At 42.8% G+C, this 18582-nt stretch overlaps 1 protein-coding gene across 7 annotated transcripts in view; it reads left to right on the forward strand.

Moving 5' to 3' along the window:
• The window catches only part of Eda (ectodysplasin A), a 397427-nt gene extending 379256 nt beyond the window's left edge, over positions 1 to 18171 (forward strand). The window contains exons 3-8 of one of the 7 annotated variants that reach the window (XM_013031626.1): positions 4183 to 4206; positions 9818 to 9997; positions 12069 to 12103; positions 13012 to 13063; positions 15343 to 15473; positions 17523 to 18018. In XM_013031626.1, the coding sequence (XP_012887080.1) occupies positions 4183 to 4206; positions 9818 to 9997; positions 12069 to 12103; positions 13012 to 13063; positions 15343 to 15473; positions 17523 to 17774 (674 nt within the window). In that variant the 3' untranslated portion in view covers positions 17775 to 18018. Of the gene's footprint in view, positions 1 to 4182; positions 4207 to 9817; positions 9998 to 12068; positions 12104 to 13011; positions 13064 to 15342; positions 15474 to 17522 lie in introns of all 7 variants that reach the window. The other 6 variants (XM_013031627.1, XM_013031630.1, XM_013031631.1 and 3 more) reach the window with 6 other exon arrangements.
• Positions 18172 to 18582: the final 411 nt, after the last annotated feature.

Here is an 18582-nt window from a genome sequence, read left to right on the forward strand (position 1 = left end):
TTGTACTTCTCATTGTTGCAACGGTTTGCTTGATTTTTCTTTTGTTTTGTTTTGTTCAGACAGTTTTGTTATATAGTTTAGCCTGATCTCAGACTCATGGCCCTCTTGCCTCTGGTCCCCAAGTACCCAAATTACAAATGTGTACCATTAGCCTTTATATTTAATTCATGTTTTTACAGCATTCACATTTAAAGTGATTATTTGTATAGCAGAGTTAATTTCTACTATCATGGTAGTTTTCTAGTCACTGACATTTTTTTCCTTTTTTTTTTTCCGGTCATGGAGCTTGAATGCTGGGCCTGGGCCTGGGCACGGGCCTGGGCACTGTCCCTGAGCTCTTCAGCTCACCACAGTGCCACTTCTGGTTTTCTAGTGGTTAATTGGAGATAAGTGTCTAACGGATGTTCCTTGCCTGGGCTGGCATTGACCTGCAATCCTCTGCTCTCAGCCTCCTGAGTAACGTGAGCTACTGGTGCCCGGCATCCTTTCTTTTCTTAACTTCCACTCTTTTCCTGCCTTCTTTGATTTTAATCAAGCATCTTATGATTCTATTTTCTCCTCTATTAGCATATGATTTGTCCTTTTTTAAAAAACAATATACAGGTTTCCCCACTGTTTGAAGTATTTCATGTCCACCTTCAAATAACACTCTACCACTTCAGTTCAAGGGCCCTAGAGAAGAGTCTTCCCAATGTGTACCTCTTCTCCTTTTTGACATTGCTGTAATTTGTTTTTCAGATTTATAAATTATAATCATGGAGCACATTTCTGCTATAATTATTTTGAACAAAATTGTTGTATGTTTTATTAAGATTCAACAAAATATTTTTATTTATTTTCTCTTATTCATTCTCAAATTCACTTCCTTTTTATGGAGAGCCAAGTTTCTGACCTATATCATATTCCTTCTTAGAAACTTCTGTTAATATTTCTTCCAAGGCAGATCTACTGGCAATGAATTCTCTTAATTTTGTCTGAAAGTCTCTTTCGCCTTCATTTTTTGAAGAGTAATTTTACTGGCTACAGAATTCTAGCTCGTTGGTTTTATATCATCCTTCCTGGTTATAATCCTAGACCTTGAATAGAGACAGTGTATAGAGTATTTCTTCATTTAGCAAATGAAAATCAGAATAAAAATCACTTATCTTATAACAGTTTACAGTTTATAGTTGAATTTAGAACTAGCTCCTTCTGTTACGAGACACAATTTTCTTAATGTCATATAGGCACACTGACCACCTACATTGAACAAAACCTGTCTGATCTCAATTTTCATTCTATCAGAACAGTCCCAGGTACTGCATAACCTTCTGTCCCACTGTGATGCATTTTTTATAGAAAACATAATGGTTACAAGTAGAGGAAATTGGAATGATGTAGAAATGTAGCTTATTACCATTGACATAGACCTGTAATAGTGATAGTGCAGTGAATATGTAAGAACAAGTTTCTGAAGCATATGTAGAAACTAAATCAATACATCTAAAGTGTTACAGAACTCAGAAGAGGGTTGCCTGTTTTGCTCTGTGTAATACAGGGTAGATATAGCTTCCTGGCATTTCCTCTCATTCAGTTGGGAAAGTATAATGGCCTCAAATGGAAGCAATGAGCATAGCAAATACAGAACCTAGGCTTAGAGGCTTAAAACTCATAAGAATGATTTACCTCTGTGTTTTTGAGATGATGTACTCATTAGCACTCATGGGAAATGTGATACAGCCTAATGACTTTACATTATCTTTTTTCTCAAGGGAAATACACAATGTCTCTGAGAGCCTTTCCATGACCAAAAATGGAGTAGAAGAAAGGTTTTGAGCCCTTTTTCTTTATGTACTCCCCATGTGATTACCGTTTGGGGAGAAAATAAAATTTCAGTTTTGGCTCCTTTCCTCACATTGTTTACCACAAAACCTATACTAGATTAATTATAAATTTAAAAAGGAAACTAGAAAACTAGAAAAAATAATACTTTTATAATATTACCCTATGCAGGACCTAACAATATATGATTGAAGACAGTGACCATATATAAAAGGAAAGCCTTTCCCACTCTGATCCAAAAGAAACAATTCTAGTAATATGTTATGTAAAAGACTTTTTTTGCTCTTGGTCGTGGGGCCTGAACTCTGGATCTGGGTGCTGTCCCTCAGCTCTTCAGCTGAAGGCTAGCACTCTACCTCTTGAGCCACAGTGCCACTTGTGGCTTTTTCTGCTTATGTGGTGCTGAGGAATTGAACCCAAGGCCTCATGCATACAAGGCAAGCACCCTACCACTGAGCCATCTTCCCAGCCCATATGCAAAAGACTTTTATTATATATATGAAAGTGTGTGTGTGTGTGTGTGTATGTATATATAAATGTGCACAAGAAAGCTGGGCACCAGTAATCCTAGCTATTTAGGAGGCTGAGGTCTGAGGATTTCAGTTCAGAGGCAGCCAGGACAGGAAAGTCCATGAGACTCTTATCTCCAATAAACCACCAGAAAACCAAAAGTGGTGCTGTGGCTCAAAGAGGTAGAGCACTTTCCTTGAATGAAAAAGCTCCAGGACAACACTCTAGCAGAAGGGCAAGAAAGAAAGAAAAAGAAAAGACTGTATCAGACCCAGAACAGCTTGGCTATGAGGTCACGATGGCAGCAACAGCTGTTGTCCTACTGTTCTCCATTGCTGAGGTGAATGTGGGGGCTGAGATGGCTAGCTGGCTACTGGCTGGTGGAGCTGGGCCATTTCTGTGTAAATCCTTTCCTAAGTAGTTTTGCAGTTTAAGGAGGACAAGGAGGAGCCCCCTTCTCAGGTTGAGTTGCTTGCTTCCTTGCCGCCACCACCATGCACATTCTCAAGTGTGTGCAAAGCTGTTAAAAGAAGATAAAGACTGTAGGGGGTAAAAAGACAAAGGACTGGGAGTACAGCCAGTTGCTCAACTCAATTTAAGACATCTACTGTTGCACATTTCTTTGCTAGGGAAGTCTATACATGTACTGTTTTTTTTAAGTAGCAGGTGTAGCTCTGATGGTCACACTTGAAGCTATAAATGTTAGAAATGGTTACTGACATCTAATAGAGCCTGTTTTCATAGGTAGATATTATTCCAGACTTGTTGCAAGGATTAACTGAGACAATATACAAAGCATGTTTTACAAATTATAAGATAATATACAACTATTTGTTGTTCTCTTTGTGAGCTCATGAGGGCATTGACAGAAATTTAATGTTGTATAATATTGTCTATGTTGGTGCTTGGAACAGATTTTAAATACCTGTATCTAAAGAAAGATCCATCTACAGAATAAAGAGAATTGGATCCCCAGGAGGGAAAATGACTAAGAAAAACCTAAACTGTGTGTGTCTAGGGAGTGGTTGTTGCCTAACTATATTAGAAAAGAATTAGATTTCCCAGGTTCCCTCTATTGATTAAAATTGTTTTCCTTATAAACAATTCTCAAGGCCAGGCATGATTGCACAAGCCTGTAATCCCTGCACTCAAGAAGCAGAGATAAGAGAATCTTGAGATGAAGGCCATTCTGGGCTATAGAGCAAGACCCTGGCTCAAAAAAAAAAAGCAATTTGCAAGAAAGTGCATGTGATTTTACTGCTGATGAAACTGTTGACACCTCCTTTAGAGCATTTATTAAGTTCTGGTAAATTGCACTGGGAGTACATATGGCCCCCACATGAGTGTTTTATTGTTGGCACTGTTTTAATAACTAACAAATCACAATAAGGAAATGAGTAAAAAGTAAACTACTGCTGCTGTGTCCCTGCTATAAAAACAGCCCTTTTCAAAAAGTTTTCCACTTTCACCATAAGACTTCATATGAGATTTGTACCTGAATGCATAACTCTTCAACCTCAGGACTTGCAGAGTTATTGGAATGCCGTCCTAAGGTTGTTGAGTTGTGCGTTTCTGGGCATTTCATCTCTACTGGGAAGTCCCATTCTCTCACACATATCTCCCCACCTCCACTAGAAGAAATTTCTTTATAATTTTTGGCATCAACAGTCAGAAAACAGACTGATTGAGAAGGCCTGATAGTTGATAGATTCTTTACCAAAAACTTGGCCCTTGGCTGTAGGACATCTTTAAGTTTGTAGTATTTGGGGGACCCTTTTAGTGACTGCTTTAGAGAAAAAACAATTTGTGTTTCTTTCCACTGACTTAAATTTTCATTTCTCTTTCTCATAGGTCCAGTTAAAAACAAAAAGAAGGGTAAGTTGAACTCCCAATTTTATAAAGGAAAAATATTATATAAATATGGTGTTTTAAAAAAATAATTAAAAGAAAAAATCAAGAAAGTAAAATTTCATATTTGTTTATTTCAATGTTTGATTGCTCATTATTTTATTCCATCAATGTGATGCATTTGACTGTTGCAGTTTCTAAAGAACAGGAAATAATTCTTCAGTGATGGTTGATCAAAAAATAGAATTGAGCTGGGAAGATGGCTCAGTGGTAGAGTGCTTGACTTGCATGCATGAGGCCCTGGGTTCGAATGCTCAGCACCACATAAGCAAAAAGAAAAAAGACGGAAGTGGCGCTGTGACTCAAGTGGTAGAGCGCTAGCCTTCAGCTGAAGAGCTGAGGGACAGCACCCAGGCCCAGAGGTCAGGCCCCACGACCGGACCCAAAAAAAAAAAAAAATAGAATTGATTCTCTAGCAACACATAAGTTGTTTTTTTCCCTCATTCTTGCTCTCTCTTCCAGACAATACCATTTACATCTCTTTCCTTCATTCTCCTTATTCTTCCTGAAGCCTCTCTTTTTTCTCTCCTTCCCCCTCCTCCTTTATTAAGTCCATTATTGGTTTGAAGGAGGACTTAAAACACCTTATAGAGAAAAAAGTGTATTACCTATGGAAAAATGGCAATATTTGATTTCTTCAGTTTCTCAGATGACTAGGAAGATGTTTCTTGCTTTAAGGAATCATTATCAAATTCCCTGTGATGGAAAAAAATAGGCTGTAGAATTACTTTGATCCTTTAGCCTTTGTAAAGAAGCTTCTACTTGGACAGTTCTACTATGTTCTTGTTGGTTCAGTAAGTCCTCGTTGTACCTGAGATGAGACTGACAAAAAGACCCATAGAAGTGTTTGCTTACTTAACAATGAGAATCCAAAGGCAAAACAGGCTCCAAGGGCAGGACTAGAAAAATATGCTCCACTTCTTAGCACTAAAAGAACCAACTGTGAAACAAGTTTATCTCTGGATTTGGAGCCTGAAGGAAGATAGTGTAAAACTAATGATCTTTTTATTCAAATGTTTTAAGTGAAATGATTCTGTTAAGATTTATATGTTGGGCACAGTGACTCAAGGTTGTACTCCTCATTCCTTGGGAGGTGGAGATGGAAGATTGTGGTTCAAGGCAACCTGGTGTGGAGGAAGGAAAGTTGGTAAGACTCCATCTCTACCAATGGCTAGGCAGTGGTATGAGTCTGTCATGCCAGCAATGTAGGGCAACACAAGAGCAGTATCAAAGCCCAGGTTGGCCCAGGCATAAAGTGAGATCTTTTCTCAAAACATACAAAGGGTTGATGGAGTGTCTCAAGTTGTAGAGTGCCTGATAACAAATATGAGGCCCCAAGTTCAAACCTCAGTATCACACAAAAAAATTATGCAGCTTTCTAGAATAAATTAACTACTTCAAACTTGGCCAAAAAAGACTATTTTTAGGTGCAGCCTACTAGTGTTCTGAACACTGAAGTTCTTGGGTACCTTGAAGCACTCTGGTCCACAGGTAAAACTTGAATTCCTCTTGTAAAGATATTGAGAAAGGGCCTGGCCTTCTCAAGACCCAAACTAAGCCAGGATAATAAACAGCCATAAAGGTAGACTCAATGAGAAAAACTTTTTACTCTGGAGGGGCTGGGCAAGATACTCTCTTTTAAGAAAGTAAATTTGATTTTCAAACATTTATTTCTTAACTCTTGTCACATACTTTTAATACTAAAATTATAGCTCATATCATTGCCCAGCCAGCACTGCTACCTTGTGTATGGGACATTACTGGGAAAAGACTGCACATAAGCCTTAAGCATTTACTTGGGCTGCAAGTGATTTAGAATCCATTTCATATGGATTTCCTTGGACACAGTGAATAGGCACATGCCTGAAGAGGTAAATTGAATTGTTCACTCAATTTTCACCGTTTAGTGGAGTTTTCCTACCTCCACAACTATCAGGATTTCTCTTATCTCCCTTTCCCTCTCTCTCCCTCAGTCTTTCCCTTAAACCCTTCAACATTTGGGACTTACCTAAAAGGTGAAGGAAATATCCCTTGGATGAAGTATAGCTTTAAAAGGAATAGTGAGCCAGGCTCCAATGGTTCACAACTGTAATCCTAGTTACTCAGGAGGCAGAGATCTGAGGACTTAGGCTAGAGGCCAGCCAGGGCAGAAAAGTCCATGAGATTCTTATCTCTAATTAACCATCAAAAAATCAGAAGTAAAGCTGTGGTTCAAGTGATAGAATGTCAGCTTTGAGCAAAAGAAGCTCAGGGACAGCACCCAGGCTGAGTTCAAGCCCTAGGACCCACATACACAAAAAAGGAATAATGTATTCTTTCATCTAAGACTACACAGGGTAACATTGTAAATGCAAATGTCTCTGATCTTTTGTATCATGAAATATTCTATTAACATTGGAAAGTCAGGAGAAGGAATTCAACCATCTTGGTCCACAGGTCATTATATTTATATGTGTGTGTGTGTATACACACACACACACACACACACACACATATTCTTCTTTGGACTGAACTTCCTGTAAGTATACAAGTAGGAAAAGCACACTTTTCTGATTCTAGAAAGGCAGAAGCCAGCTGCAGAACTGGATTGTAGCAGAAGCTTTTGCTCAAATGCCTTTTAACAGCTTCATAAGTGAACATCCTCTGTTTATGCACCAACCATTATTATCTTGGAATGGAGATGTGTCTGGCTATAATTCTTCTACAATTACATTGAGCAATTACAGAGGACTCACATCCTTGAAGGTGTATTACCCACAGAACACACTATAGCTAAAAAGTCTGTTAGACCTGCAAATAATAGGTAGGACCAGGGATGATCTAACATACACCATCCTCTATGTCTATTCCATACCCCCCTCCAAACAAATGAAGAGGGAGAAGCAACCTTATACGGTTAGAGAAGTTCCCTGACTGCCAGAGGTAGGTCAGTTCTCCTCATGGAGAATTTCAAGAGAAAATGGAGAAATCACCAAGGCCAAGCTCCTCTTTTCACAGATAGAGAAACTAAGGCTCAAGAAGAGGAAAGGATTTACGGAAAGTACATCTATGGCAGAGATGGGGCTTACCTCCTTATCTCCTGAGTACAGATTATGTGTTCTTTCCACTACACTAGCTAGAATTGAAACTTGGGAACTGACTAAGCCTGATTTGGAAACTTCCCAAATCCTAAGGGGGATGGTTTCCCTGTTCAACATCTTCAAATTGGCTAGATCTAGAAACTGGGCAGATCTGATCTTTTGCTGCTAAGTGCAGGGAAAATTCTAAATCTCATGCCTCTAGGTCTTCATTACTAAAATGACTATGAGAAATGCTCTACAGAGCTTGCTTTCTTTGCTTCCCTGAGACAGTAATCCTATAATGATCTGCATTCTATTTCCAAATTCTGATGTGGTTAGACACGGACAGTTGGCTTCTTGAATGATCTTGCCATGAATGTTTGGTTTCTTGGACATGACATATTACTTGTTTGATTTAATTTTATTGTAAAGGTGATATACATAGAGGGTTACAGTTACATTAGTAAGGTAATAAGTACATTTTTGAACAGTGTTACCCCCTCCCTCATTTTCCCCCACTGAAACATTATTCTTAAATGAAGAGCTGATAAATTAAGATAGGATTCTCCAGGCTAAGAGTCTGGGGAGCAGAGAGTTGGAGCCAGTACAGTTTAAAGCAAAAACTTTAACCTTAGAGAGTGTCATGAAGTCTCTAAAACTCCTGGCAACACATTACTGACAGTATACTCTTGGCAGTAAATAAATTGTATTTAAAATTCTAAGAAATTACCTTAGAGGCAGGCACCAATGGCTCACTGAATTCTATTTACTTAGGAGGCTGAGATGTGAGGATTGCAATTTGAAGCTAACCCAGGCAGGAAAGTCTATGAGACTCTAATCTCCAGCTAGCCACCAAAAAGCCAGAAGTGGAGGTGTGGATCAAGTGGTAGTGTATCAGGCTTGAGCAAAAACAGCTAAGAGAGAGTGCTCAGGTCCTGAGTTCAAGCACTAGTACTGACACAAAAAATGAAGAAATTGCTGTAAGTAAGGACATAGTGATAATGTCTGGCAAAAGGCTTCCATTTTTAGAACTTCCCCAAATTGTGAAAAGACAGTGAAGGAATAAAACACCTAGTACAATCCATGGAATAGAATAATCGCCTGCAGTTCTTGTGTGTCTGCTCAGATCAGAACAAGTCAATAGGAGGAACTGAAGACTTGGGTTCAAGACAACAGTTATGACTCATTTAACATGACTATATTGTGGTAGGAACATTGGAAGGACTGGAATATGAAGTAGGAGGGGTGATGGGTGCTCTAGCAGAACAATAAGAAGGAAAAGGTAAGGCATTTGTGGCCATGGCAAATAATATATTAATGAATACAGCCTCAGAGAAAAGATTCTAGGAAGGTAGATTACTTATGCCTATAAAAATGAAGGTTAATGGGTAACCTAATGTCCTTGAACATATGAAGGGTTTTATATATGTGCTGGTGGTAACTTTTCTTCTCTGTCTATACAAAGAATAAAAAAAAGTTCAAACTGCCACAAGAGGGATTTCAGTTAAATATACCAGAAAACTTTCTAGCTGAGCAGTGAGAGGTGAAGGAGTTTGCAGAATTTCCTTTCCTAGAGATCTTTAGAAATAGAGTTTAGAGAGTTCAGTTGAGAAACAAAGCCTATGCCTCCTCCTTTGTTCTCTCCACTCCACCTCCTCTTCTTTCCTATTATTTCTCAATATTCTCAATCTCTCCCTCTCTGCTACTCTCCCTTACCATCCACCCTACCTTTCAAACTCCTTCCCATGCTTCATTCTCAGCCCCCTGAACATACTGACTCCTGTAAGAGTCTTCCTGAAGCTACACTGTCCAGCTTCCTCTTGTGAGCCACATCAAGTCCACCAGACTGGGTAGTGAACATGAAAGTCCCATGCTCTTTGACAATAGCCCCATTCTAAAAAGGAACCATCAAGCGACCCATAGGTCTAACTGCTTGGTAGTTCCCCTCCTTTGGACTCAGCTGAAACATGACCTCCTTTTTGAAGCATCCCCTGACCTCTTCAGCATTTGGTCCTTACCACTAATGTAGCACTTTCCAATGACTATGACTATTTCCCTACTAGACTGAGCTCCTTGAAGGCCATTTATTTCTCTAGCCTCAAGTCAGGCTGAGAGGTTATATGAGATAAAGTTGTCTGGCTCTTACCTGGGCACTGGTGACTCACACCTATAATCCTAGGTACTCAGGAGGCTGAGATCTGAGTGTTGCGATTTGAAGCCAGCCCAGGCAGGGAAGTCCATGAGACTCTTCATTCCAATTAACCATCAGAAAATTGGAAGGGAAGCTGTGGCTTAAAGTGGTAGAGCTCTTGCCTTGAGTAAACAAGCTCAAGGATAGCACTTAGGCTCTGAGTTCAAGCTAGGCCCAGGAAATAAGGTTTCTGGCTCTTTAGCATAAACTCCCAGATGGCTGACTTTGTATTGTTCTAAGTCTCTACAATTCCTGACAGCACTCTACTAACAGCACATCCTTGACAGTCAATGTAACTTCAAATGTAATGCTGGATACTGTTTTTCAGGAAAGAAGGCAGGGCCACCTGGGCCCAATGGTCCCCCAGGACCTCCAGGACCTCCAGGACCCCAGGGACCCCCAGGAATCCCAGGAATTCCTGGCATTCCAGGAACAACTGTTATGGGACCACCTGGTCCTCCTGGCCCTCCAGGTCCTCAAGGACCCCCTGGCCTCCAGGGACCTTCTGGTGAGTTCCTCTATCTCTCCAAAAAATTTAGAAGTACTTTTTTACATTCTTATTGTTATTAAGTAGTTGTATAAAGGGATTACAATTCCATTAGTGAGGTTATGAGTACAATGCTTCTTCATCAATGTAATTCCTTCCTTTGTTCTCTCTCATATCCCCCTACCTCCCCTGACCTTACATAGTTCATTTTACATAATGTACATTGAATATAATGACTGTATTTGCTCACTTTTTGAGAGCAAGAGGAGGAGAGCATTTTCAAACACTGATGACATTTATGGCATGCAGTAAGAAATATAGGTCTCCTAGCCAAGCATAGTGCTAGCAGTTGAACGTGCTGATATGGTCTGGCCTGCTGTATCAGTTGGTGGAGCCCTATTCTTGTCCAATTCAACCCTTCTATCATAATCTATCCTTCACTCCAAGCCTCTCTATAGTGAGTAGGCTAGTAAACTTAGATGAGCCAGAAACAGAGGCAAGGGATAGAGGCCCTGAGAGGTCACAGGAAATCCTAAGGGATGACAACCTTGATCTCCTCTGATTTGATTTCCAGCATGTAGCTCCACACACTATTTTTGGTATAGCTAGAACAGGCTATGGGAAAGAATGGTGGGGATTGCACAAAAGAACAAGTCCTAGGATACTTTGATCCCATGAACACTGTTTCCTTTCCCAGAGATGACAACAAGTAGTTACTTACAATAAAGTCTGGCAGTAGATGCAATAAACCTAGGCCCCAAGGTCTTCCTTTCCTGGAACCAAGTGATTCTCACACTAGATCCTTAACCCGCCATACTACCCTTTTTTCTGTCAGTCGTGGGGCCTGAACTCTGGGCCTGGGCACTGTCCCTCAGCTCTTCAGCTCAAGGCTAGTGCTCTACCACTTGAGCTACAGTGCCACTTCCAGCTTTTTCTGCTTATGTGGTGCTGAGGAATTGAACCCAGAGCATCATGCGTGCGGGGCAAGCACACTTCCCAGCCATCTTCCCAGCCCCACACTACCCATTTAAATACCATTTCAGCCAGGCACCAGTGGCTTACACATGTAATCCATGCTACTCAGGAGGCTGACATCTGAGAATTGCAATACATAGCCACCCCAGACATAAAAGTCTACAAGAATTTTATCTCCAGTTAACCACCAAGAAGACAGAAGTAGAGGTATGGCTCAAGTAGTAGAGTGACAGCATTGAGCAAAATAGCTAAGGGGCAAGCCCCAAAACCATAACACATATATACACATATACAAACAAGATACCATTTCATCCATTTACATCTTTCCCCTGAGTCCCAGAGAGGATCCAAAGGTATGGGTAACTGGAGTTGACAGCAGTCAGACTTCCTGGGTTAATGTCAGTTGTTAGTTCTTTCTTCTTCTCCCTTTCTGTATGTTGATGTTTTCAAGCAATAGAGTCTACAGTTTATTTCTCTGGGACCAAGAATTTAGCAACAGAACTCAGATTCCTCAACTTATAATTTAAACAGGGCTCAGCAGTGTTACCATGGTCACAAGAGACAGAGTTAGTTTTTCTAATCCAATCATTCCACAAATATTAATTGAGCAATTTCTGTGTACAAGGAGATATATTGCTAAGTGGTCCCTGCTCTCATAGAGTTTATGTCCTAGAGGCAGAGAGACAATTAAAGAAACAAGATCTTTACAAATGGCAGTGGGTTCTATGAAGACAATTGATAGAAAGGGAGCAACCAGCTAGAAAAGCAAGTGGCATCATCTCAGAAGCACACAGTGATAGGGATGCCCTCTCATTACTCCTCATGGGTACAAAGTGGTGTTTTCCTTGGGCCAACATTGGCAAAAAAGCTAGATTTCCTATGGATGTTCATTCCACTAAAGATGAAGGTAAGAGCCAGGAAGGCAAAAGAAGAAATCTCATCTCTCATCCTAGGGCCTCTCTTGTCAGTCTGACCCCCCTCCCCTCCAGCTCTAATCTTTAGAGAAGAAAACTCAGGGCTAGCCCCAGAGAGCAAGGCTCAGTTCCACTGCTGCAGAAGTGAAGAGAGAAGAAAGTAGAAGGAGCATGCCCTTTCATTGTCCTGTCCTATTTTGCAGGTGCTGCGGATAAAGCTGGAACAAGAGAGAACCAGGTTGGCTGGGGATTGCTCTCTTCCTGGGGAGAAGAGAAGGCCACAGGTTGAGAGCCACCTTTAAGTCAACTCCCCATAAAATTTCTTAAGGCTTTATTTTATAAGGACACTCTGGAGGTTCTGAGGTTGTTTTGTTTTGTTTTCAGGCTCAAACCCCTCCCCATCTATAAATAGAAAAGTTTTGCCCTAGGGTCTGACTTAAGCTAAGGGAACCCTGCCTTGCCAGGACCTTTTGTCCTCTTTCCACAAGAGACAGAGTGTCACCACCATCAGGCTCAGTAGTCAGCTGAAATGAGCTTCCAGTAGGCCTGTTCACCTGGGCCTCCAACTCCCCAGACATCTCCAGACACCTGGCCAGCACTCAGAATGCCTGGGATCTGGAGCTGAGAAGTATAAGAGTTTGTCCTTGAAAAACAGCCAAGTAGCTCCAGGCCAAGGCCAGCCTGGGCTTCTGCCTTAATGGCCTGATGGCTCCTCCCTTGTCTTTGAGCTTGCTAATCTGTCTCTACTGGCAGGTTCTGCTGCCTAGCCTAGCCCTTGTCTCCACGAAGCCGCCCTCACTGTAGCTGTTTGGCCACAGTGATAAATCTACATCACAGCACAATGCTTGCTAGCCTTGCAGGACAATTTTACATCCATCACCTCATTTGATCTTTAAACACCCCTGTGTGAAGAAGCCAGACAGAGATTCTCATAATCCCCATTTTACAGTTGGGGAAATGAGGCTCAGAGGCATTACATTTCGCTGAGGTCATATAATGAGGAAGTGGCAGAGGCACAAAATCACATTACACTCAAGTAGAAATATCCCATAATTGGGATACAAATGGAGACTAGAAAACTTGGGGAGGGAATGTGTGGCTGATCAAGCAGCCATTACAGTGACTCTTTCCTTCTCATCCTCCCAGCCAGCTGTGGTGCACCTACAGGGCCAAGGGTCAGCAATTCAAGTCAAGAATGGTAAGAATCTATGTAGGCTCATTCCCCAAGAGGAGCTTCTTCATTCCTTCTTTCCCAACCTCCAAATAATCACTCAGCCTAGTTCTTCCCAGGCTGCTGAGGTACCCTTGAAATAGGAAGCCCTTCACTGCTCCATCATGCCCTCTACTGGCTCTCCCACATAACTGCTTGTATCAAGAGCTATTGCTACCCCCAAATTATATTCAGAATCCACTGATGAGGGAGCTGAAGGAGACTTGTGACATTATCTACCTAAGTATTCTTGGGGAGGAAGGGAGGCTATATGAGAATCTCCATGAAGGTATGTGTAGTTTGGTAAGCATTTTCACAATACAAACTACAGAAAGTAAAACTACATCAAATCTTGTCTGGTTTCTGTGCACAGAAAATGGATGGAAGGGTCATTTCTCTCAAGGAAGGAAGGGCATGCTGTAATCTCTAGGGAATGTGAGATGCTAATGTCTATCAAAGTGAGATTGTGTTCCAAGAGGTTGAAAAAAAACTGCTTTCATGTATTCCCTGTATTTAAGAGTCCCCGAGAGATTGTATAATACCATAATAAATCATACTGTCTTACATGTGTATAGCACTTTAGAGTTTCCAGCATATTTTTGTCTTTTATTTCATTTGGCCTTCACAACCATCTAGTGAGGTAGGAGTCAGGTTCTCTTTGCAGAGACAGAAACTGGAACTGAGAGGTTAATTAACTGGCCCAAGATTTCAAAGTTTAGTTGCTGAGATCCAAAGCTATGTCTTTCTGACTCTTTTTACTAGGCTCTGTGCTACTTCAGTGATGTGTATATAGACTCCAGTGAATGCTTAGGTTCATTTTCTTCCCCAAAGAGACATGAACATTCATTAAAGAACAATGCTTTGAAATAATGTCCGATCCTCAGGGTGCCAAAGTCTAAAATGCATGAACCCCCCAGCCTTGGGAAGCAGCAAGCTAGCCAACATGCCAGATGCTGACCAAGCTTAGAGTAGAAAGGAGAGGGATGTGAGTAGAAGCAATGAATAAAGAAAAGTTAAGATACCTGATACAGCCAGGTGCCTGTGGCTCATACCTGGACTCCTAGCTACTTGTGAGGCTGAGATCTGAGGATCATGGTTCAAAAGCAGCCCAGGCAGCAGAGTCCATGAGACTCATCTCCAATTAAGCACCAAAAAAGCCAGAAGGGGAGTTGTGGCTCAAGTGGTAGAGCACCAGCCTTGAGCACAAAAGCTCAGGGACAGGCCCTGAGCTCAAACGTCAGAATTCACACACACACACACACACACACACACACACATATACACACACACACTATAAAATTTCTTAGGTATTGGGTGGATGACTAAGAGGAGGAAGTAACCCCATGGGTTTGGCTTCCCTCCTGTGGTATGAAGGAACATAACAGCTCTCTTCCACAGGATGGAAAGGGAAGTTTACACACACACACACACACACACACACACACGTGTGCGTGCGCATGCTCTCTTACATGCTGGTTCCTCCTAAATGGAGTAGGATTAAGAGATGGATGCTTTACCAAGGGTACCTCAGGTCCCAGTCATCTTCCACCATCTGTACTCTTAGCTACTCTACTGCAGCTTGGTAGTCTTTCCCTAACTTGAACAAAGCTTCCTCTTACCTACAAGACCTGGGGGATAGTGATTACTAGCTTCAGTTGCTCTGGAATCTGAGCGATAACCCTTGATCCTTAAAGGTTCCCAGATAGACAATTGAATGGGCTAAGTGGTTCCCTGGGGCCCAACGAGGCTTTTCTGGAGTGGTATGGAGGACCCAGAAAAAGGAATCCCTTACAGAGGAGAAAACCCATAAACCTATGAAATAGGTTGGAGATTCGGGAACTATGACTGGGAAAGTGAAACTGCATAATAATAGACCTAGCCTGCCACTCAGTGTCTGAATTTTGCCTGTGCAGCCTTGTAACAACAAAGAAAATAAAGCAGTGTGCTGTGCTCACTCTCCTCTTACTGGCCCCTCCCAATTCAAATTAAAAAATGTTGCTTAAAGACCCTTGCAGACGAACAACAGCTCAGGAGAGGAGGGGGATGAAGATAGATATACAGAGCCCTGGGGCCCTGAGGCAGGCCTGATAGCTGCCTTACAAAGAGCACAGTTTCCCTGCTTTCAACTTGTCCTCTTAAAGCTTGGCCTCTGGGCCTTCCTGGTCACCTGGGATGGGGCTGGGGTTGTAAAATGCTTGGTGTTTCTTAGTGCTATTGCCCAGATTCTTCTGACATGTACTGAGTGACTACCCTTCTCTCATACTGAGATCTTTCAGGTGGAGTGCTCAATGACTGGTCTCGCATCACTATGAACCCCAAGGTGTTTAAGCTACATCCCCGCAGCGGGGAGCTGGAGGTACTGGTGGACGGCACCTACTTCATCTATAGTCAGGTAGAAGTGAGTACGGTCTTAGGCGTAACTCTTCTTATATCCACAATGCAGATCCGGCGCAGGCCACAATGGGGCACTGTGTAGCCAGCCAAGACCAAACTTCCTGCTTTGGCCCTGGGGGTGGGGTAGTGAGGGAGGGTGAGGGAGAACGATGGGAGGGAGTTGAAAGGTCCAGAGAGGGGGCCAGTTTCTTGGTGTGTTTTCCCCCTTGACCAAATACTGAAAAAATGGAAAAGAGGCCCTTCCCACTCCCTGCTGTCTGATTCCCTCCTGCAGGGCCTCAGGCCCCGTTTTCCCTCTAAATTGTTTGGTTCTACAGCCAAACTTGAACTTGGTCTCAGCAAAAGTTTTTCAAAGTCAGTTCCCAAGCTGAGAACCCTTCCCCCAAAGCACTGCTAGCTTGAGCATTATAATGAATAGTGCTCCTGCAGACTTTCTCTCCACCTCAGAAAGATTTCTGACTGTCTTTCCTTCCTCTTTCTCCCATTTGTCTCTCTGTTTCTGTTATTCTTACCTCCTTCCTGCTGTCATTCTCCCAGGCCTTTGTCCCTCTGTTTTCTGTCCTTATCCTGCCCTGGGCCCACTTCCCCCAGGTCTGCCAGTTCCCACCTGTTTACACCCTACAATTGTTTGCCTCCACTGGTGGAGGTGTCTCCCTAGAGCTAGCAGTAGATGAGCCTTAACACTGAGGCTTCAGGGGTGGGGCAGCAACAAGACAGATGGACAGAAGGACTGTGGAGCCAACAGATGGGTCTCACAGAAAAGTGGCCAGAGAAGGTGGGTTAACAACCATTTGTTAAGTACACCAAGCATCTTGGTGTACCTTGGTCCTGACCCTAAAGATTATATAGCACCTGGATACACAGTTTCCATCAAAAGAGCATGTATAGCTGGGCACTGTTAGCTCATGCCTGTAATTCTAGTTACTCAGGAAGCTGAGATCTGAAGATCAAGGTTCAAAGTCACCCAGGGTAGGAAAGTCCTATGAGATTCGTATCTCCAATTAACCACTAGAAAACCAGAAGTAGTGCTATGGCTCAAGGTGGTAGAGTGTTAGCTTTGAGCAGAAAAGCTCAGGAACAGCACCTAGCCCAAGTTCAAGTCCTAGTACCCATGTGTATGTATGTATGTATGTGTGTGTGTGTGCACATGTGCACACACACACACACAAATAGCCTGTGGAGGTAGTCTTTATAATGTCACTTAATGTGTCACATGAAGGTTTCAACTCCTATAAGGCATGTGAGTTTAATCTCAATGCCTGTTAACTAAGCATCATTTGGTGGTGATGGAGAATCAAAGAGTAGGGTAGGGTAAGATGGCCAAGTAGGTAATGAAAGATGGAAAATTTATCTACTGGACCCAGGAGAAAATTGGGAGTGACCCATGCATGCTGGGAAAATCTTCATGACATCAGGTTCTTGCTTCCTTCTAGCCACAGACTAAAGTTAGGGGCCTGGGATTTACACTTCCAACTCCATTGTCTCCTTTGTGGTGGCTAGCTCTCCATCTCTCTAGATCTGTTTCCTCAATCAGCATAATGAGAGGGCCAAACAGCAGTAGGAATCAGGGAGAAGAGTCAGCCACACCAAGGGTGAACTATAAGCTGAGGAGCTTTTGTTAACCTGCTTCAGAGATGGAAAGTTGTTACTATGCCCTTCCTAGGGGGAATCACAGACTTCTCAGTTTAGTCTCAAATAATCATCCCGAGCTGGAAATGGAAAATTAGTTAATGTCTGGAGCACTGATTGAGCACCTAAGGTGTTCAGAACATTGTGCTTCATGCCAAGTTGGGGTAAGGGGCTGGTGAGGTGGCAAATAGGGGGCAGACTTCACCCTCAGAACTTGTGACAGGTATACTATTGTGACATAGGTGGTCTGCTCAGCTATATGTGACCCATAGAACAGGGAAAGGACAGGACATAATCCTGACACCTGCCCCTTGCATAAGGTACACTGGCAGCTCATCTAAGAAGGTTCTGTCTGCTCACCAGGGGAGGGCCCTACCCTCTCTTTCCTCTCTTCCCCAATCCCTTCTCGTTGCCTCTCACCCAGGTGTACTACATCAACTTCACTGACTTTGCCAGCTATGAGGTGGTGGTGGATGAGAAGCCCTTCCTCCAGTGCACGCGCAGCATCGAGACAGGCAAGACCAACTACAACACTTGCTATACAGCAGGCGTCTGCCTCCTCAAGGCGCGCCAGAAGATCGCCGTGAAGATGGTGCACGCCGACATTTCTATCAATATGAGCAAGCACACCACTTTCTTTGGGGCCATCAGGCTGGGAGAAGCCCCTGCATCCTAGATTTTCCCCATTTTGCCCCTACCCATATGCCCCTGCCCCAGGTTTGGGAGCCTGGACTCCCAGAACCTCTAAGTGCTGCTGGTGGATTGAGGTATATTGGCATTGCAGCCACAGAGAGGAAATGCACCCCCACCCCCACCCCCACCCCAGTGCTATTTATTCCCGCGGTGACTCCAGGATGACCAGGCCTGCTTGACTTTCCAGAATGACCTTGAGTTAACAGGACAGTTGATGGAGCCCCAGGATTTCCAAGAAGCAAAATCTTCTTAGGCTCCATGTTGACTGGCTTATGGCATGATTCTTCAACCCCAAGGTCCCTCTTGTGAGACTTACTGATTGTTGCACTAAAATGAGGACCCAGGGAGCAAGCTAGAGAAAGCAAAGGTGCACTCCACATGCTGGAAGTGGCCATCTGATCCCAAGGAGGCTGCTGCCCCTCTCTTGGCTTGGGCTAGGGGTGAAGGGAGTAACATTAGATTACAGCCTGAAGAGAGTGCCAGGGAGGAACAAGGTAGATGTTTGTAGCCAAGATTGGGGCAAGAAACCTGCCAAAGCACTCACCCTTGGCAATGGAAGCAATCTTGCTGTTCTGCACAGTGACTTGCAGGAGATTCAAAGAGCTCTTCCCAGGCTGAGAGCCACATGGTTGTTATCAGTATGCTGGGCTCCAGAGACAGGAGCTTTACTCTGCCTTGGAATAACCCTACCTGTGGAAGAACCTGAATCCATACTGCAGGCACATGTCTCTCACTTTGTTTACAGCTGTGCTCCATGCTCAAAAAAAAACTGCTTGGGGTACCTTCCCAGT

The sequence above is a fragment of the Dipodomys ordii genome, unplaced genomic scaffold (assembly GCF_000151885.1).
Source record: "Dipodomys ordii isolate 6190 unplaced genomic scaffold, Dord_2.0 Scaffold142, whole genome shotgun sequence".
Classification (NCBI taxonomy): Eukaryota; Metazoa; Chordata; class Mammalia; order Rodentia; family Heteromyidae; genus Dipodomys; species Dipodomys ordii.